The sequence below is a fragment of the Schistocerca piceifrons genome, chromosome 1 (assembly GCF_021461385.2).
Source record: "Schistocerca piceifrons isolate TAMUIC-IGC-003096 chromosome 1, iqSchPice1.1, whole genome shotgun sequence".
Taxonomy (NCBI): Eukaryota; Metazoa; Arthropoda; class Insecta; order Orthoptera; family Acrididae; genus Schistocerca; species Schistocerca piceifrons.
Window position 1 is genome coordinate 130,595,664 of NC_060138.1, and position 22,594 is coordinate 130,618,257.

Below are 22,594 nucleotides of genomic sequence, written 5' to 3' on the forward strand. Positions count from 1 at the left end.
CGGACAATGGTGATGTAAAAAAGTAATCAGCACTCCAGATTTAAGTTACACTTTATTACTTTGTTGCAATATCGCATAACTCGTTCCAAAACATCACTTCACAATATAAAACATACTTGAAAATATTTTCCTCACTGTTAAAGTTCACATTTCATAAACTGACTATAATTTGCGTCTTTTTAACATGACGACCACAGCTTGACACTCTAATAACCGCTTACGCGCCCAAAAATCAGAGTTACAAGTACGTCAAAGATCATAGTGACAAAAGAATGAATACACATAAGAATAATATCATTGCAATATAAACATATCGATGTATCTAAGTACCTCTACATTAATGAAATCAAATCTGAATGGTGTCACAGAAATAAGTTAACCGCGACACGCACCATCTGCTCAGGCAATAACATACATTCGAAACTCTCAATGAACTCACAAATGAGATTGAAACGCCCGCTGGACGGAACAGATGATTAGGATTGTGGAAAGGGCCAAATAAGGTGTCGGTCAGGTTGACTCAAAATTGTACTTTATTTTAATTTAATAACACCTTTAAATCAAAACTCCACATAGCCGAACCTTTGCAACTACGAGTTTCAAAAAAGGCAGTTATTTCACGGCCGAAGGCCTCCAAACAAGAACTCTTAAAAGTCAACAAAAAAAATGCAGTTAAAACAGCAAATAAAATAATTAAAATACACTCCTGGAAATGGAAAAAAGAACACATTGACACCGGTGTGTCAGACCCACCATACTTGCTCCGGACACTGCGAGAGGGCTGTACAAGCAATGATCACACGCACGGCACAGCGGACACACCAGGAACCGCGGTGTTGGCCGTCGAATGGCGCTAGCTGCGCAGCATTTGTGCACCGCCGCCGTCAGTGTCAGCCAGTTTGCCGTGGCATACGGAGCTCCATCGCAGTCTTTAACACTGGTAGCATGCCGCGACAGCGTGGACGTGAACCGTATGTGCAGTTGACGGACTTTGAGCGAGGGCGTATAGTGGGCATGCGGGAGGCCGGGTGGACGTACTGCCGAATTGCTCAACATGTGGGGCGTGAGGTCTCCACAGTACATCGATGTTGTCGCCAGTGGTCGGCGGAAGGTGCACGTGTCCGTCGACCTGGGACCGGACCGCAGCGACACACGGATGCACGCCAAGACCGTAAGATCCTACGCAGTGCCGTAGGGGACCGCACCGCCACTTCCCAGCAAATTAGGGACACTGTTGCTCCTGGGGTATCGGCGAGGACCATTCGCAACCCTCTCCATGAAGCTGGGCTACGGTCCCGCACACCGTTAGGCCGTCTTCCGCTCACGCCCCAACATCGTGCAGCCCGCCTCCAGTGGTGTCACGACAGGCGTGAATGGAGGGACGAATGGAGACGTGTCGTCTTTAGCGATGAGAGTCGCTTCTGCCTTGGTGCCAATGATGGTCGTATGCGTGTTTGGCGCCGTGCAGGTGAGCGCCATAATCAGGACTGCATACGACCGAGGCACACAGGGCCAACACCCGGCATCATGGTGTGGGGAGCGATCTCCTACACTGGCCGTACACCACTCGTGATCGTCGAGGGGACACTGAATAGTGCACGGTACATCCAAACCGTCATCGATCCCATCGTTCTACCATTCCTAGACCGGCAAGGGAACTTGCTGTTCCAACAGGACAATGCACGTCCGCATGTATCCCGTGCCACCCAACGTGCTCTAGAAGGTGTATGTCAACTACCCTGGCCAGCAAGATCTCCGGATCTGTCCCCCATTGAGCATGTTTGGGACTGGATGAAGCGTCGTCTCACGCGGTCTGCACGTCCAGCACGAACGCTGGTCCAACTGAGGCGCCAGGTGGAAATGGCATGGCAAGCCGTTCCACAGGACTACATCCAGCATCTCTACGATCGTCTCCATGGGAGAATAGCAGCCTGCATTGCTGCGAAAGGTGGATATACACTGTACTAGTGCCGACATTGTGCATGCTCTGTTGCCTGTGTCTATGTGCCTGTGGTTCTGTCAGTGTGATCATGTGATGTATCTGACCCCAGGAATGTGTCGATAAAGTTTCCCCTTCCTGGGACAATGAATTCACGGTGTTCTTATTTCAATTTCCAGGAGTGTATTTCTTTCGACCAGATCATTCTGTTAAAGTGTATTTCATGAAATAGTGGAGTACCGCGATCTAAAGCATTACGCATCTGCAAGAACAAAGTGGTGAACGTGGCCGTTTGCTCACTCGCAGACTGCATTGTTAAAATCTTAAGCGTGCGTGCAACGTACACTCGTCAATTATTTACGACATACAGTAAACCTAACACCATTAACTGTACTTGGAATTAACCTACCTGATATTGACTAATGGATATTTAATTTTCTTCAAAAACAATGTTTTTAACTGTCGCTATTTTACTTTAATGTGGGACGCAACAAGATATTGTGGGATTGACTGATTACGTGCCGTTCCCTCCGCGTGATGCTCACCCTACGACTGCCTTCGCACTTGTCATCCATAAACTACTTTTCAACAGTGTGTGGGAATGAATGACGTGGAAAAACTTAAACATTCAAACAATTGTAGCTCCGCTCAAACTGCTCGGTGAGACTACTATATAGAACCTCGTAAATGTGTGCCTGTAACGCGCCACACACGCAACGACAGGTTCCCCCTGCTATGGGATTACTGACCCCGCGACAGACGTGAAACGATCATCGAGCATTTGCTTTGTGGAGAACGCAACTTTTGTAAAATGAATTCGCTTGTAGACAGGTAAATTTCTGCAATAACGCCGCTGTATTTTACGTGGCACGCTTTCGACGTCTTCATCACTAGCTTTTAATTATATCTGCGCCAGACTGCTTTGAGCGATAATTGGTTGTCGTGTTTCGTAGAGGTAATTAAAATTTTTAATTAAATTTTAATCAATAATCGTTTCTAAATTACTTAGTGCGAGATCATACGATCTGCTATAGGCAATGTCCAGGTTTCAGGATAGTTTAGAGAACAAATTAAAAAATTTGCGCAGCAAATGCAGGCTGCATGTGAAAGCCAAGGAGAGAAATTAAGTATGGAAATATTATGAATTGTTCAGAATTAATTTAAATTACTTGCAGTTACGTGGTTATATGAATATTTGACAGTATCTGTGCTCCGCATTTGCTTTAAAAAATCATATTTGTTTGATGGGAATGTGTTGTGAAAATCACTGGCTGGCACTAAGAGTCGATATTGGATTGTATGTGTTATCAGCGCTCGTTCGCACAGAACGCGTAAATCGGAAAACAGAGCACAGTGGAGCGCAGTACGTCCGTCATAAAGTATAAAGTGTAGGAGAAAGCGATAAGTGGGCTTTTGATGGACTCTATTGTTTCCAAGGCGCATCACGAAAGTGGTGCCTTACGAGCTCTTTGCGATATCTCGTTTCAGACCGAACGTTAGGTCTTTCACTGAATGTCAGAGTGTAAATTCTCTTAACAGTTTCAGAACAACGTGGTCAACATCCACAAGCAACGTAGAGAATGTAGCATGAGTGATTCTTAATCATATTTTTTCCACAAAAGTAGTAGCTGAGCACTTCCGCTCTGCATTAACCTCTTCAGTCAGTATGTAAATGTATCTGCAGTTACTGTTCGCTTCGTAATATTAAGAAACGGGTTTCACCAAATCAAGACCTGTATGACACGTTCGTGCAGGTTGCGTAGTTTCAGTTTGTGGATCTAGATCGTTCCATATTCCCCTTATGTCACTTACGATGCTTCGAAGGTAAGACTCAGCAGAACGGCTGCCCGCACCGTATCCTCTGAAGGTATTTCGAAATAGTACTTTATTCTGTACCTTGCTTTTAGTATGTTAAAAAAGTCAGATATTTGACTTATGCTTTTACTAGAAATATCTATTATGTTGCCTACACATGGGTGTACTTTAGGTTACATACACAGAGCTTTTTCTATGTTTCCTATACAGTAGAAAAACCCCACAATTATGTAATACTTAGGTTATACACTATGTGGTCAAAAATATCCGGACCCCCCCCCCCCCCCCCAAATATACGTTTCTCATATTAGGTGCATTGTGCTGCCACCTACTAACAGCTACTCCATATCAGCTACCTCGGTAGTCATTAGACATCATGAGATAGCAGAATGGGGCGCTTCGTGGAACTCAACGGACTTCGAACGTGGTCAGGTGATTCGGTGTCACTTGTGTCATACGACTGTACGCGAGATTTCCTCACTCCTAAATACCCCTAGGTCCACTGTTTCCGATGTGGTAGTGAAGTGGAAACGTGAAGGGACACGTACAGCACAAAACCGTGCAGGCCGACTTCGTCTGTTGACTGACAGAGACCGCCGACAGTTGAAGAGGATCGTAATGAGTAATTGGCAGACATCTATCTAGACCATCACACAGGAATTCCAAACTGCGTCAGGATCCACTGCAAGTACTATGATAGTTACGCGGGAGGTGAGAAATCTTGGATTTCATGGTTGAGCGGCCGCTCATAAGCCACACATCATGCCGGTAAATGCCAAACGACGCCTCGCATGGTGTAAGGAGCGTAAACATTCGACGATTGAACTGTGGAAAAACGTTGTGTGGAGTGGCGAATCACGGTACACAATGTGGCGATCCGATGGCAGGATATCGGTATGGCGAATGCCCAGTGAACGTCGTCTGCCAGCGTATGTAGTGCCAACAGTAAAATTCGGAGGAAGTGGTGTTATGGTGTGGTCGTGTTTTTCATGGAGGGGGCTGGCACCCCTTGTTGCTTTGCGTGGCACTGTCACAGCACAGGCCTACATTGATGTTTTAAGCACCTTCTTCTTTCCCACTGTTGAATAGCAATAGGAGATGGCGATTGCATCTTTCAACACGATCGAGCACCTATTCATAATGCACGGCCTGTGGCGAAGTGGTTACACGGCAATAACATCCCTGTAATGGACTGCCCTGAACAGAGTCCTGACCTGAATCCTATAGAACACCTTTGGGATGTTTTGGAACGCTGAATTCGTGCCAGGCCTCACCGACCGACATCGATACCTCTCCTCAGTGCAGCACTCCGTGAAGACTGGACTGCCATTCCCCAAGAAACCTTCCAGCACCTGACTGAACGTACACCTGCGAGAGTGGAAGCTGTTATCAAGACTAAGGGTGGGCCATTACCGATGGAGGGCTCCACGAACTTGTAAGTCAGTTTCAGCCAGGTGTCTGGATACTTTCGATCACATAGTGTACCTTTGAAGAGGATGCAACTGTTATTGTTAATTGTTGGAACGTGTACAAAACATATCTTTCAAAGGACGGAGTAGCAAAATGTAACACTGTCCCTAAGAAGATTTAGAATGAATTTGGCTAATGAACTAACAAATTCTTTTAGTGTGAAATTTTCCTCACTGCTCTTAAGAGAAAAATCCGTGGATGAAGGGGAGAGCTCTGGAAGTTCTGGATCTGATGATAATACAGCCAAGAGAAAAATGTTGTTCCCCAGCCAAGAAACCTAAGTCGATATGCCCAAGTTGATCACCCTCTCCAATACGCAGTGGCGAAGAGTGCCTCTAAATGCCACTGTGAATGGTGCAGGACCGTGTGCAAGAAGAATAATATGTATTTGTTTGCATTTGAAAACGACAGCTTTTTAAAGTTCCTTGAGCAAAAATCTTAATATGTGTTTTAAAATGTTGTTCCTTCTGCTGGTTAAGACGCGAGGTACGCACATGTGTACCTTAAATATTTTAGAAAATATAAAAAATTGAAATTAAAACTATGTGTAACAACAGTTAGACACGATGAAAACATTTTTCTTTACTTATTTTAATATTGGGACTGAAGAATCTCCCATTTTCGGCCTTCTGTGTGCAGTTACCTATTATTAATAGGTCTTTTATCGACTGCATTTAGCTGCCAGGACCTATGCACATAATATTTAATGTATTTTATAAGTCAAAGGACACTGTTTCGATATGAACTTGAATTTTGCCATAAAAATAAGGCAGTTCTAGTTAGCTCAGTGCATATAACTAATCGTTTACTGGTGTTTGGTGTTAAAATCTTATGACATAGATGGTAACATAAAAGATTAGGAAAGGTATGTAGGGCACAAAATAGCTCATATAGATTGTAATATGACATCATTGTGGCTGGCAGAAACTATAGTTTTGTTAGATAATTGAAGAGGAACAAAATGAAGAATTAAAGAAGTGCACTAGTTTATTCTGATATGAAGTGGCTGCATTATCTGCAGGATGTGTGATGGTTTCCATTACATAAAGGACGAACAATAATGTCGATACTGTTTATAGCGTCATCGTTCTTGACGACGTACTGGCTATAACAGCGAATTCTAATGTTACCCTCCAAATCCTATGCAAACCTATACTCCAGGAACTCTCTTAGTATGACATCGCTTATTGCGACTTACCGTATTTTTTTAATTAGATTTTCGGAGACATCTATCGCATACAACGTGCAGTCTTTATTTTTGTTCGTTGCGTAGTTGAAGATTACTGGCAAGACTGGAACACCTACTTTCAAACTCTTGTTTTCTGTGCGTTGCTGGTTTCAAACCAATATGTGTGTTAAACAGTCAATGCAAACATCAGCCGGCTGTTGTGGCCGAGCAGCTCTAGGCGCTTCAGTCTTTAACCCCGCGACCACTACGGTCGCAGGTTCGAATCCTGCCTCGGGCTAGGATGTGTGTGATGTCGTTAGGTTGGGTTTAAGTAGTTCTAAGTTCTAAGGGACTGATGACCTCAGTAGTTAAGTCCTATAGTGCTCAGAGCCATTTTGAACCCTTTTGCAAACATCACTTCAAAGATGTCGCAGAAAAAGAGGAAAGTATGTAATACTGAAGAAAAGTCACAAATAATAAGACGATTAGAAAATGGGGAAACTAACGCCAGCACTGTGAAGGAATTGGATATCTCACACATAACTGTTTCTAAAATTTGGACGGACTCTGAGAAAATAATCTTTAAAAACGCAGTTCTTTACAAAGGAAGTGGCCGAGATCATCTGAGCACAAAGATATTGAAGAAGCTTTAACTGCATGGTTTAAGCAACAAAAATCAAATAGCGTGCCGATCAACGGTCCCTATTCTTGAAAAGAGAAAGCCAATGAATTTCGTGTCTGGTGAGAAATCCGAACTCCAGTTGTTGTTCGTCTTGGATACATTTCCGAGGTCGCCATGATAGTATCGCTGGGAAAATTAGAGGCGAAGATGGCGGCGTACCTGAAGGCGTAACCGACGGGTGGCTTCTGAGAAGTGGCCTGTTTTGTGTGTAGGTTACAAGCCAGATGATATATGCAATGCAGATGAAATTTGGTTTACAACATTTTATCTCAATCGTTTTCCAAGACTGTGTTCGAGATTATTGAGCAACTTGCTACTTCTTTGTTTACTTATTAATGGTTTTTACTTTCCGCTGGCTTGTTATTGCTGTAGCTACTGCATAACCATAAGAAAAATTCCTTGTCTTCGCCTCTCCACAAATACTGTATTGTAAACACTGTAGGGATACTGCATATCTGCTACTTTTCGAAGTTTTAACTACGTGGTAGCCTAAAATTTACAGATACGGTATTTTTATCAAAAAACAAAGCAAATACCTATTGGCTATAACGGCGGTAAACCGTCGCTTCCTTGGATGTCGTCGTAACTTGTTTCGACTGTACTTAGATACGGCATTATCGTCAGACGACACACAGAATGTTATAGACATTGCCCTTACGAAGAGACAGTTATTTGTGGCGGTTGCAATCTGTTTAAAGTCTGCGTTCGTTCTATAAGTTACTGTATTTTCTAATGTGAGGAGTTTGGTGATAATAAGGAGGAAACGGTGTTTGCACTTAATGTCAAATAACTTCTTAAGCTTCATATTTCTTTACTTTTGTTAGTGTTCTCCTTGTAGTTCTCTTATAGTTATAACATTTTTTAAAATTTAGTCCTCATGTTCTTTCTTTTCTGGAACTAACGTGTTTCGCACTCTCCTTGCAGATAACCGTGCTGTGCTGGATGTCTCTCTCTCTTCGGTAGCCGCAGAGTGGCCTCTCTAACGGTGTGTTGCCGGCTGCGTGTGTTGCAGGGGCCGTGAGATAGAGGGCATGGGCCGCGGCTGGGCTCGCAAGCTGGCGCTGTGTGCGGCCGTATTCACCGGCCTGCTCTGGCTGCTCTACGGCGCCGTCTCGCCCTGTGCTGACGACCACTCGCCGCTCATGGTGCCCAAGCAGGTATACCGCTCTCTAACTGCTTCGCTTGTCTCCTCCAAGTTTACCGTTCACCACCACCCTACTCCCCCCCCCCCCCCTTCTCTCAATCTATCCATCATCAGCTTCACCCCATCTCTCACAGTCACCCCACCCCCAGCAGACTCTCAACACTTATGTGAGTACATACTTGGCACTCATGGGGCCCCTGCCATTGCAGTACTCCTACCTTTTCCCTGTTGCATGTCTATCCTCCAACCACCCTTTTTCCTCCCCCTTGGGGACCATGTCTTATGTGCAGTCGGGGAAACTGAAACTTGTGTCTTCACTTCGACATTTGAGGTCTCCCATTTTTGTCGATCTCCCTCCCTGTACGTGCCTGAACGCCAGCTCACGCATTTTACACAGAAAGGGCGACCAGGCAGTTGTGTAACTCTCAGTGCCAGAGTCGGCAGATAGGGCTCGCTCATTCCCCTGGTAAAGGCAGACCCAGGGAGGGGTGATTGCCTAACCTGTTGCCTTCCCAACTGACAGCTGGTCCCTCTGTCTGGAGCTCGGGAGGCGTGACATGAGGTATGAACAATCACTTAATGCAGGTGCGCTCCTCTCTGTGGGGGCCTCCAGAGATTTTAGTAGTCCTGGAGGATACACCTGCAATGAATACATCACTGCAACCTACATCTAATAAACGGAAATGGAACGAGGCCAAAGACACAACAAATCTACCAGTTTCACCCTGCTACATCATGGTATCCCACACAGAAAGAGGTCAGAAACTTTCTACAACCTAACCATCATTCAGAACGGTGTGGATACAGTTTCAGGCCCACTAAAGTCCTGCACCCGCTTACATTATGGAACTTTGCTTCTAGAGACACAGTGCCTTCCAAGTCCAAAAACTGCTTAAAGCTACGCTCCTCCACAGATACACAGGTCATGTAGAGGCTACTTGATCACTCAGTTCTTCATGTGGTGTCACAAACACTCGGCCCCTCGATCTTATGAATGTTAGTGATATGCAACGTTATCTCTGTGATCTGGGCATAACCACAGATGATTGGGTTATGAAGAGAGTTGATCCAGAATTGGAACCTACCTGCACCGTTTACTTAATGTTTGATCGAGTGGAGCTCCCATCAAAGATCAGGGCGGGCTGTGAAGTCATCAATGTCAGACCCTACATACCAAACCCAATGCATTGCTACCAGTGTCAGCGTTATAACCATACTCGCATGTCCTGTAAAAACACAGCCAAATGTGGAACTTATGGCAGTGATGTTCATGAGGGAGATGCCCACTTCCTTCTTCCTGCTGCATCAACTGCAATGGCAACCATGCCACTTCATCCTGCAAATGTCCTGTGTACCGCAATGAGCGAGCCATTCAAAGGACCTGGGTGAAGGAAAAGATACCCCTCAACGTTGCTCATAAAATGTTAGCTAGCTGAATGCCTAACATACCACTATCCAGCACCTATAGTACCATTCTTGCTACATCACAACTCACGAAAGGTATAGCCATGCAGACCTGCAACCTCCAGTTCAGTGTTGTGATTGTGAAATCGCCCATTGCTAAGGTGACGTCCTCACCTCCGCCCACTACAGTTGCTCAACCCACCAAAAAACCTTTGCCCACACCAGCGAAGTCACTGGTGATGCAAGCTGAAGAATGGAAATTTAAAAAAGAATTTTCCCATGATGATTTTTTGTGCGCCTCAAGTCAGCAGTCGTCTGAGTCCATGTCTGACGAACGCAAAGGTACTAAGAAATCGAACAAAGACAAACGTTCTTCCCCTTCTCCAACTCTGAGATCCTCTACATCACTGAGCCCACGTGGCACCTCTGTTCGACTGGCCTCCATTTCACTGGTGTGAACGACCAACCGATTCTCCATCCCAGAGTAAGCTGACCGACCCAGGAAGGTTACTGGTACCTCTGAAGAAATAATGGAACGGTATCCTCCAGCCTCAGGACCATGTAGTAATATGCAGCTGAAATCTCGCACTCAGCAGCAACTGAAGTAATTGCAGCAGAAATATCTCCTATCATCTAATATGGCTGTTCTCCAATGTTACATTCATGGCGTCAGATCAAATATGGCAGACTTACAGCTACCATCACAATCACATTGCCCAGTTGATTTATGCCTCCAAGAAACGAAATTATGCCCTCCAAACCGCTTTTCTCTCTTACACCTGACACCAGTAAGTTTCGTCCTTCCTTCTGAGGGAGGAACTCCAGCTGATGGGGAGTCATGATGCTGATTTGCAACGACAGTCATAGCCAAACCATTTCACTGCACATCCAGCTACAAGCTTTTGCTCTCCATCTCTCTCTCCCCAGTTACACCTTTTCTTTTTGTAACATCTGCTTACCCCCATAATCTGATTTGACCAAGACAGACATACAGCGACATACTGCTCAGCTCCCTCAACCATTTTTGCTACTCGGCGACTTCAGTGCCCACCATCCAATCTGGGGTTCTCTGAGAGGCCCGTCTCCTTCTGACGGTTTCAACTAATGTACTCTCATTTCTCTCAACACTGGTATACCCACATTTCTTTCAGATTCCACACTCACTTTCTTGCACCTGGCTCTCTCGTTCTGTAATGCACAGGTTGCCCGTTGTTTTACAGTAGTCTGTTCTCTCAGACACATGATTTAATGACCATTGCTTGTGCATTATTCGTCTGCTAACTTATGTCCCATCTGTGCACAAACCAATTGGCAGCTTTCTAAAGCTGTTTCAAGGCTCTACTCTTCAGGGGCAACCTTCAATGAACAACATTTCCACAGCAGTGATGGTCAGGTTGAGTACCTGATTACTGTTATCCTTACAGCCACAGAATGTTCCATTCCCCGGACCTCTTCCCTGCCGAGACGTTTCCCAGCCCCTGGTGGACTGAGTAATGGCGCGACATGATTCGTGCACGGAGATGTGCTCTCTGTGTCGCCATCCCACACAGGAGAACTGTATTCATTATAAACGGTTGTACATAAAGTGTCGACACATTATCACAGATAGCATAAAGAGCTAGTTGGGTCTCTTTTACTAATTAACCGTTTTACGCCCCCTCCTGTTGTTTGGGGTAACCTTCTTCAGACTTCTGGAAACAAGGTAGATCTCCTGATTCCTGCTCTGACTATGGCAAAAAATGTCATTGTGGACCCTATCGATGTTTCCAACACCTGGGTCGATACTTTGCAGAGATCTTGAACCCTACATATTACTATCCTGCCTTCCTACCTCAGAAAGGAACAGAGGAGGTTCGGAAGAGATCTTTCCCCTCTCAGAAACAAGATGCTACAGTACTGTTTTTGCTATGAGGAGTTCGAACTTGCTCTCACTCTGTCACGATCCTCTGCTCCAGGACCGGATGATTTTCACATTCAGGTGTTGCAGTACCCGTCTTTTCATGAAAAGCACTTTCTCCTTCGTATGTATAATCCCATCTGGACGGACAGCGCATTTCCCAACGTTAGCGAGACACCAAGCCTGGTAGGGACAAACATATTCCATCCGGCTACCAGCTGGTTTCTCTCGCCAGCTGTGTGTGCAAGGCAAGGTGATGGACTGCGTGATCAATGGTCGGCTGGTAGGAGACTTTGAGTCTCAGAATTTGCTAACAAATGTTCAATGTGGAATTCATAAGCACTGGTCAACAGTTGATCATCTCATCATCCTATCAACCGGTATTATGAACAATTTTTTGCAGAAGTGCCAAACTGTAGATGTGTTTTTTTTATTTGGAGAAGGCATACGATACCTGCTGGAGGACGGGCATCCCCCGTGCAATGAACATGTGGAGCTTCCAAGGTCGCCTGACCCAGTTATTCGGTAGTTTTTAAAAGACCAGGTTTTCACAAGTTACATGTGGGTTCCGCTTTGTTGAATACTTTTATTCAGGAGAACAGGATGCCTCAGGGCTCAGTGCTGATTGTAGCCCTATTTACCATAGCAATTAACCCTGTCATGGACTGTCTCCTGCGAGGTATCTCATGCTCTCCTTCCATCGATGACTTTGTGATCTTCTGCACATCTCTGCAGACCTGTTTGTTTGGGCGACGACTTCAGCGATGTCTCAATTATCTTTACTCGTGGAACGTCGACAACAGCTTCCACTTTTCACCGAAAAAACTGTTTGTCTAAATTCTGACGGAGTAAGGAGCTTCTTCCACCATCCTTACACCTGGGTCCTGTTGCTCTTTAGTTTGTCGAAACCACGAAATTCATGGGCTTCACGCTCGATACGAAATTCTTTGGTGGTCCTCCCACATGCCTTATATGACAGCACAATGTACCCGATCTCTAAATATGCCATGTGTTTTAAAAGTTACTACATGATACTATATACTATACTATATACTCACTCCCTAATGCAACGAATCCAAGAATGCTTCCTCTCGCTCGCTGATGATAGAGCCAACGTGATGTTCATGTGGGTCCCTGGTCATGCCAGAGTATCGGTGAATGAAGCTGCCGCCGCGCGGGATTAGCCGAGCGGTCTAGGGCGCTGCAGTCATGGACTGTGCGGCTGCTCCCGGCGGAGGTTCGTGTCCTCCCTCGGGCATGGGTGTGTGTGTGTTTGTCCTTACGATAATTTAGGTTAAGTAGTGTGTAAACTTAGGGACTGATGACCTTAGCAGTTAAGTCCCATAAGATTTCACACACAGTTCTTGAATGAAGCTGCCGATGCTACTGCAAGGCTGTAGTCTGATACGCAGGCCTTTTAGTAATTATGTCCTTTCAGATGATATCTGTGTTGCTGCACGCAGGAACATTGTTACCACGGCACGAACACTGGTCTTGTCTAAATGGGAACAAATTCAAGGAAATTAAACACCATCCCACAGCTTGAACGACTTCTTCTCGCTCCTCTTGTCGTGAAGAGACGCTTTTGGCCAGGATATGTTTTGAGCACTATCATTTCAGTCACTGTCATTTGTTAAGTATAAACCCCGCACATCTCTCTCTGTACTGTTACCAGCCTTGGATAGTGCGCCATTTTGTGACCCAATGCCAATTTTATAACAATTTACATTTTAATGGACAGGATGGCGCACGAAATGTGTTACCATTTTGTTTTTGAATATACACTTTATTGTCAATACAATTTGAAAGGAACATATACTACATTGAAGAGGCGTCCATGGAGATTTGTTATGAGTCAGCACGTGCTCAATATGTCCACCATTTCGTTTCCTAACTTCCTTCAAACGAACACTGAAGTTAGTGATTACCCTACGGCATGTCTTCCGTAATTTCACTGCAAGCTTGAAGAATAAGTCTTCTGAGCTCCTTTAAATCACGTGGACGTTTCGGGAAAAAATTTTCCTTTTAGGTACCCCTAAAGAAAAAAGTCACATCTTCAAAAAATGTCCAAATGTGTGTGAAATCTTATGGGACTTAACTGCTAAGGTCATCAGTCCCTAAGCTTACACACTACTTAACCTAAATTATCCTAAGGACAAACACATACACCCATACCCGAGGGAGGACTCGAACCTCCACCAGGACCAAAAGTCACATGGATTGTGGTCTGGACTATTGGGGGACCAATTTTTTTCGTCATTGAAACCTGAGTGAAATGATCCGCATGTCGAAATGCTCGTGTAAAAACTCAAACACAGTGTTTGCAGTATGTGGCCTTGTTCCATCTTCTATGAACCACTGCGTGTTGAGGGGCAAGGCAGTAGCAAGAAGCTGTGTAATGAAGTTATTGTGAAGCATGCTCAAATAACACTCGCTGTTCAGTTTGTTCAAAGAAAAAGAGTCCAGTAAGTCCGTGACTGGAAATTGCTGCCCACACTGTAATCCTCGGAGCATAATGTTGTCGTTCGTGAAGCACTTGTGGGTTTTCAGTGGCCCAAAAGCGTACATTTTGTTTGTTAACCACACCGTCTAAATGAAAATGCGCCTCGTCTGAAAACCAAACGTTGTTGAGAGTTTCTTCCCTATCCACCGCCCACTGGGCAAAAAGTAGTCTCTGCTGCTTGTGTTCTTCAATGAGCTTCTGTGCACAGGTCATCTTTTATGGGTACATATGGAGGTCACTTTTAAGAATGCGTTGAACGGAGCGTCTGGATATTCCCAGTTGCACTGCTGCCTTTCTACACGATTTCCCGGGACTTCTCTGTACAGCAACTCGTACCGCTTCAATATTCTCCGGCGAACAAACAGGCTTAGGCCGAGGTCGCTTCGCTTCCAGTACTGTTCCTTCCTCTACAAATTTATCGTACAACCTGTGGATGGTCTTCTTGCAAGGGACCCATCGTGTGTTAACCTGTTGTCGATAACGCCTCTGAGTGACAACAAGGCTTTTCGTTTCATGAAAAAGTAACACAATTGCCGATCGTTGCTGTGTCGTCAGTCTTCCATTGTCAGCCATTGCTGCTTACTGGTCTCCTAGCGGCAGTATCGTGAATTACACGTCATTTCGTAACTAATTTGTTTTTCCAAGCTCTGCTGGTACTGCTGTAGAGATCCCTGCGGGATATCTAATGTGCGTCGTAAATTGTGAAAGAAACAGTTGGTAACACATTTCGTGCGCCACCCTGTACATTTCCATCTGCAATATCAGATTTTTAAGAGGGACAGCACAAGCTATAGATCCCGTTTTACTTTTTATTCGTCATAGTAATGCGGCGAAGGAAATTTATATTTTCAACCATCTGAGCAACTTCCTCAAAGGGGAAGTGATCGTTTTTACTTCTTTCTCTCGTCTGGTCGATTAGACACTCAGTATTATCAACTTCAGGTTCATTTGCTAACTGACCATTTTAAGTTATGACACGATTGCTCGTGACCTCAGCTGTTTTGCACCCTAAAGCAACAACAAAGAAACAAACTGTCGCCCCACCGCTCTCGGAGCTTGTCATTGCGACTGAAGCAACGTGCTTGGAGTACCTAACAGAAGGTGTTGCTCCAGCTAAATCATCGTGGCTTCACATGAAAATAAAGTTTGCCGTTAGGAATCTGAAAAACGTCATCCACGAAATATCGACACAAGAAATGAAGTTGCAGCTTTTGGTCTGAAAAGTGATGATATCTATATTTTGATTTCTGAAATCTGGTTTCGCAGGATAGAGCGAATCAGGTTATGGTCGTGGAGAGGGCCGTAATCACTTGCTGTCAGTTGCACAAAACACACAAACTTTTATTTTCCTAAGAACCACTTAAATACCCATTGCCTTAAAAGGATCAAATTAAAACAAGACGGTTGAAGGCCTAGTTAAGAAAACTTGCAATACCTCCTGGGCTGAAGGCACAAAAGCACACCAAAAACAAGAACGGCTGAGGGTCTGAACACAAGTTATATAAAAATTACTTTAAAGAATACACGCAGCTGAAGGCCTTACTTAAGAAAAATATTTCACGTGAATACTCGGCTGAGGGCCACACATCGGTCATTGAACATCTCATGACTTAGGGCCTGGATAACAAGAATTTCAGGTAGAATAAACTTTCAAAATTTTAGTTATTAAAGAAATCAATCTACAACTTTAATTTAAGTCGGCTGAAGGCCTTATTTTAAAATTAAAACAAACTACATTAAAAGACAGTTGAAGGCCTCGCACAGTACATCAGACTAAAATGAAAATCACAATCTAAAACCAACAGAATAGTGTTCCAAGGGTCGGCCTGAGGAGGTAGCTCTAACATCAGGTAAGGTGAGGTGAGACAGGTAGCCAAGAGTAAGGTTAAATAATCGGATGGAAACCCGTCCCTGGGACGGCTTAAGGACCGACCAACAACCTCAATCAATTCCCTTGCGTCCGACCAACGTTACGACAACGGAAAATATCAGCCGAGGACGAAGATAACAGCCGCACTACGTCTTCAAAATTGGCGTCTAAAAACAGCCAAGGCTCAATAACTACTCTTAAGAAAAAAATATGTACATACAACTAAAAGGCTGTCGGACTACACGCCGTGCCGGACAGCATCAACACGGCGAGGAAAAACACACTGCCGGAAAACTATGCTAACGACTAGGGCAGGTAACCGGGGCGTTAAAGGCCACAAGGCAGAAAATACCGCTGGTGTACTTCACTGATAACAACAAATTTAACAATTAAACACCACACAAGAAGGCGGCTGCAAAATTTCGACGACTCCAACAACACGTCTCCGATGATTGTCTGGTTGAAGGCATATGCGACTCTCATCGGTGAAGATGAAGATTAGAGAGAGAGAGAGAGAGAGAGAGAGAGAGAGAGAGAGAGAGAGAGAGGGGGGGGGTGTTCTGTCGGACGGAAAGACCCCCATCAAATACACACATCAAAAAGAGTTTTGCATCACCCCGGTTCCCAGAGCTCCTGCAGATAGACGTTGACTGTGGATATTATATCACATACACGGTCCCTTTGACTGCTCAGAGATGTCACTAAACCCGCCCAAAGATGTAAACAACCATGCATGAGTAGCGCCTATTAGACGGAGGGGGTCCGACAGCCAATCAGCACCAGTCATTCCACCAGGAAGGAGCTACACGGTTCGTGTTGTCTCTAGGTCAACCATGCCTACGCGGTTCGATCACGTCCGCATTGTTACTTTGTGCCAGGAAGGGCTCTCAACATGGGAAGTGTCCAGGCGTGTCTGAGTGGACCAAAGCGATGTTTGGACATGAAGGAGATACAGAGAGACAGGAATTGCCGATGAAATGCCTCGCTCAGGCTGGCCAAGGGCTACTACTGCAGTGGATGACCGCTACCTACGGATTATGGCTCGGAGGAACCCGAACAGCAGCGCCACCATGTTGAATAATGTTTTTAGTCCAGACACAGGACGTCGTGTCACGACTCAAACTGTACACAATAGGCTGAATGATGCGCAACTTTACTCTCGACGTCTTTGGCGAGGTCCATCTTTGCAACCACGACACCATGCAGCGCGGTACAGATGGGCCAAACAACATGCCGAATAGACCGCTCAGGATTGGCATCACGTGCCATAAGTGCGATAAGTTGGAAATTTGAGCCTGTCAGGGACCGTGTCCGGATGTCCGAAGCGCTTAATGCAACCACCTTATGAGAAACGGTAAATTCGGGTTCTAGTCCACATCCGGCATAAATTTTCAACTTTCGTCATTGTATTACCTCAGTGCCCTGTGCGGGTGGAAGTCACGAATTCCCAGCCATCTCTTCCCTTTTCTTTCCCCATTATCTGTTTGAAATAAGAGTACCGTGTCAGCCACATGCCCACATTTTGTTCCCAAAAATGAAGGAAGGCCTCCGCGGACATTAATAAGGGTCCAATCAAGAAATACAGACGGTTGTAATGGCGTGAGTTTGGAGAGAGAAGATACAGTTCCTTCTTTAACGCTTCATGAAAGTTGCATCTTTCGCGAACGTGTATCCAATTTTCTGGCAACTTTGTCGAAAAACTGGAGTACTTTCTGGGATAGTAATTAATACGGAACATTATTTGTGTTTCATTTAATAAATCATTGTGATACATTTACTCGTACTGTCTATGGAGACATTAGATATCATTTAACCCTCGTACCTTACCCATCAACAGCCTGAATACGGCTCCCATCCAGTACATCGGCAAAGGAATCGACTAACGCATGGAGTTCTAATAAGAATTTTCTTTCCCTACGCCTTCTCCTTCTACTCTCCAAAATGGTTCAAATGGCTCTGAGCACTATGGGACTTAACATCTGAGGTCATCAGTCCCCTAGAACTTACAACTACTTAAACCTAACTAACCTAAGGACATCACACACATCCATGCCCGAGGCAGGATTCGAACCTGCGACCGTAGCGGTCGCGCGGTTCCAGACTGAAGCGCCTAGAACCACTCGGCTACATCGGCCGGCTTTCTACTCTCCGCCCTGCACCTTATCGTCCTAGTCTTCAAACTCGTTTTTCATTTTACAGGAACTGTGTATACACACTCAACTCAGATGACTGGGAACTAATTGTCCTCGGTCGCATGGGAGTCACCATCGCAGAAACGTTTTTCATGCAAACCACGGAAATCATAAAATGGACATAGCTAATTTCATATGAGTAAGTTTCCTATTACGGGTATTTCACCACTATGCTCTTTCGTTGTGTTTCACCTTTCGCAGGAGAACTTCTTCCTTCGGCATCAGAAACAAAACGAGCCAGGGGTATCTGTTCTGGAAGAACAATACGAATCCAATTAGTCTCTTTACTGTACGTAATTCTGTACAAGGTACTACATCGATTGACGCCATTTTGATGCACTGGACTTGTTTGGAAAAGAAAAATTATTTTCATTTAGGTTTTCCGCAAACCTTTGTAGGTTAAATAGCACCGACCGAATAAACACCTTAGAAAATCACGTCAGATTCTAAATAATGCTTAAGTCAAACGGACGTTGCACGGCAAAGATTGTAATTGGTATTCCTGATATTACACACTTTGTCCCCCTAATAACAGATTCGTCTAGGAGTTCTGTTCTTCACTTTCACATCAAAGTGACTAAGTACCTTTCCTCATACAATTAGAATTAAGTTTCGTCCATACGTTATCTCTGCATAGTAACTAAATGTGTGGGCAGAGGAGCAAATTGAATGTGTTATAATTTAAACGTTTGCCGTAAAAGAATGGTATTTATTCATTTCGGGCTCGTGCATTTTTGAAATGAATATTAATGCGTAATTTGTGTGATCCATATTACTTGGTTCGTGGAGCTGAAAAATTGAAGTGGCTTGTAAATAATGAATTTGCCGATAATTATGCCTACACCCCCGTCACGGTTGTTTATTTAGACAAGGATTCCTGGATTATAATACCATTTGTGAAGTGGAGATCCGCTGAGGAATCCCGTTTGCGTTAGCTAGACAGAAAGCAGTATATGAAATTGGAAATTTATGGTAAGATCTTATGGGACCAAACAGCCGAGGTCATCGGCCCCTAAGCTTATACACTACTTAGTCTAACTTAAACTAACTTAGGCTAAGGACAACACACACACACACACACACACACACACACACACACACACACGCGCGCGCGCGCGCGCGCGCGCGCGCGCGCGCGCGCGCGCGCGCGCGCGCCCGAGGGAGGATTCGAACCTCCTACGGGGGGAGCCACACGGACCGTGACAAGGCGCCTAAGACCGTGCGGCTACCCCGCGTGGCGCTATATCAGACACATAGTGACGCATAGTGCACTCACACTAGTTCCGTCTCTAAATCACAGTTTTCTATCATACAACTAGTGACAGAAAACTAACAGCGCACCTCAACAATAGGGACAAACAAGATGAAAAGTGTGAAGAAAGAAGTTTGGAACATAAAAACGTGCTTATTATTCGTAAATGAAGCTTTATTACGATCTCCAACACGTAACCAGATGAGAGGAAATGCATATGCCAGTTAAAAAGGCAAAGATCTATCTCACTGAAGATACCTTAAAGTTGAAAAAGGCGAAACGTGTCTAGAAGAAATAAAATACAGTGAAGTAAGAGGAGGAGGTTGTTATTTACTAAACAACTATTTCTGTACATGCTGCGGAAGATGTCCACGCAAACAAACTTGCTTTTCTCATGAGCTTCTTTTTTTTTTTTTTTTTTTTTTTTTTTTTTTTTTTTTTTTTTTTTTTTTTTTAAAAAAAAGAAAAGATCAGACGGACTTTAGTGTTGGATTACGCCTCGCACACTGACATGCGAACTTGTATTCTGAATTGTTCACTTCTTTTTTTGTTACGAAGTGTACATCTGTTTTTCACACGTTTTATCATACTTTATAACTCGTAAACTCAGCACTACCAGATTGTCTCGCAGACAGTCCGTTTAAGGATCCCTCTTGAGTGGAACGTTTTTCCTTAATTTACCGCGTCAGGTCACCTGTGTAAGTTTTCACTGTTGATTATGATACACCTTTTGTATGGGGGTTCCAGAAATATGTAGATACTCTTTCATATAGCGTTGCAATTTTGTGCTGTAGCGTAGTCCATTGTTTTCTCAATAGATCTTGGCATGCGTCTTACAGGAGACGAGAATCCAGCAATGATTGAAGTAATATTGTCGTTTGAGCAACGGAAGGCGGTATTGAGGTGGTACTGGAAGTCCAAAAACCTGATGGAGGTAGAACGTCAATGGCGCAATATGTACGGAACAGCCACCAACACATACAACAATTTATCGTATTTGGGATAAATTTGAAGCCGACGGTACTGTTCAGGATGGCATAGGATAGGGTCTGGCCGACCAAGACCAAAACCAGCAACAAGTCCAGCTTCTAACGCTGCTGTGTTGCAACGAATTACTAGGTCACCTTAAAATCTGTGGTGGAGGGTGCACATGAAAGCAGGGTAAGCCGATCAAGCGTACGACGAATTCTGAAGACTACGAAATGGAAAGTGTACATTCAAAGATCGCTTCACGCAATGATCGAGGGCGACCCGAATCGAAGGATGGTGTATTGCGAGTGGTTTGAAGGCATTCTTCGCGAGGATCAACGGTTTGCAGGGACTAAACAGCCACAACTGCGTATACCGGGCTCCTGAAAATCCTCACGTTCGCTTGGACAAACATTTTAAGCTGCCGGGTGTTACTGTGTGATGTGATTGGCCCATTTGTCTTGAAGGTGCTGTAACTGATGAGGTGTGTCTTCATATGTCGCAAACATCGATATTATCTGCATAAAAAGTTCTCGGTTTACTTGCCGCGTCAAATTTTGATAAAACCCAGGGAGGTTAAGGAAAGCCGGCTGGTGTGACCAAACGGTTCTAGGCGCTTCAGTCTGGAACCGCGCGACCGCAACGGTCGCAGGTTCGAATCCTGCGTCGGGCATGGATGTGTGTGATGTCCTTAAGTTAGCTAGGTTTAAGTAGTTGTAAGTTCTAGGGGACTGATGACGTCAGATGTTAAATCCAATAGTGCTCAGAGCCATTTGAACCATTTGATTAAGGAAATGTTGCGACCCGTGAAAGATATTCTCGGCCTGAGAGTACCGGGAATTCTCAGCATCCTTGCGAGTGTGGCAAAAATTATGTGGGCCAAAGAACTGTTGCCGATCGCTGTGTGGAACATCAGCGTCACCTGAAATACAGGTGTCTAGAAAAATCAGCGGTGGCTGAGCACAGTTTGTTAAATAAACATAAGATTTTATCCGTTGAAACAAGAATACCGGCTTACGCTTCAAAGCATTGGGACTCTATCATCAGGGAAGCATTTGAAATTAGACTTTGTGAAAATAATTTCAACAGAGACTCCGGACATGCACTCAGCAATGCATGGAAGAGCACAGTTGATAAAGAAAGAGCACAGAGGGAGACTTCATACATTCCTCGCAGTTCTCCGCCTGTTGCGATGGATGGCGCTGCAAGCAACACTGGATAAAGCGCGCAAACAAAATCTGTTGATATAGAGGTTGCCACCTCCGTACGTGCCGCTTTCACCGTGACGTCATCCAGCCAGTGAGAAGCCGTCCACTGCTTATAAAAGCGGAATCCTCACCGGTCTACGACTCTTCATCTCCTTACCATCCAAAACAAAGCTCACAACTGCCTCCGCCTCCTGTCCGGATGGACGTGGGGTCTGCATCCTTCCACCATCCTTCACACCTACAAATCCTTGATCCGCCCCATCCTCTGTTATGCCAGCGTAGCTTGGATTTCCTCCCCTCCCCGGTTCTATAAATTCCTCCAAACCCTCGAACGCCATGCACTCCGCCTCGCCTTCCACATCCGCCTTCCATCCCCCACGCGCATCCTCTACGATCTCATCCCCTTCCCCCACCTTCTCCTTTTCCTTGAACACATCCGCACACTATATATCGTACGCCGCCTTGCTCCCCCTAACCCCCTGGTGTCTCCCCTCCTCTCCACCCCCAACCAGTTGCTGCGCCTTTACCATTGTGTCCCACCCTCTCTCCATCTCTACACCCTCCATCTCCTTTCCCAAAGCAACTTCCACCGTCTACCCCTCCCGGATGATGAGCTTCGCCCTGACCTCTACCCTTCCTACCAACTCTAACCCCATCTTCCTGCCTCCTCCTCAGGGCTCCCTCTCCTCCCCCTCCCTCCTCCTGAGTGGCTTCCCCCTCCTACTTCAACTCTCTCTCTTGTGCCCCTTTCAGTGTCTCTGCTCTCCCTCCTGCCCTGTCTTCCCTCTTCATCTCCCACCCCACGTGTCTCCTGCCTCTTCGTGTACCCGCTGACGCCCCTACTCTCTTCATCCCGCCACTTCCCCTGCTGCCCCTTGCTCTCCCCTCCTTTTCCATCCTCTCTGACCTTTCCCTCGGCAGGTCCCACCTGGCAGATATATTCTTCGTCGTGTGAGCTCCAAGTGGGTTTTAAGTGTGTTGTTCTGGAGTGTTTTTAATACTGTGGCCGACTTTTAACCTGTGTCTTCTCTGTGTTTTAAGAATCTCCAAGTGTGTTTTTAACTTTCTGGTGACTTTTTTA

The 22,594-nt window shown here is 45.0% G+C and overlaps 1 protein-coding gene across 4 annotated transcripts in view; it reads left to right on the top strand.

The window, feature by feature from the left end:
- Positions 1-22,594, top strand: part of LOC124782465 (protein-tyrosine sulfotransferase-like) — an 878,071-nt gene that overhangs the window by 718,326 nt on the left and 137,151 nt on the right. For all 4 annotated transcript variants that reach the window (XM_047253943.1, XM_047253942.1, XM_047253944.1 and 1 more), the window contains one exon: positions 8,087-8,231. In XM_047253943.1, coding sequence (XP_047109899.1) covers positions 8,106-8,231 — 126 coding nt within the window. In that variant the 5' untranslated portion in view covers positions 8,087-8,105. The remainder of the gene's footprint in view (positions 1-8,086; positions 8,232-22,594) is intronic.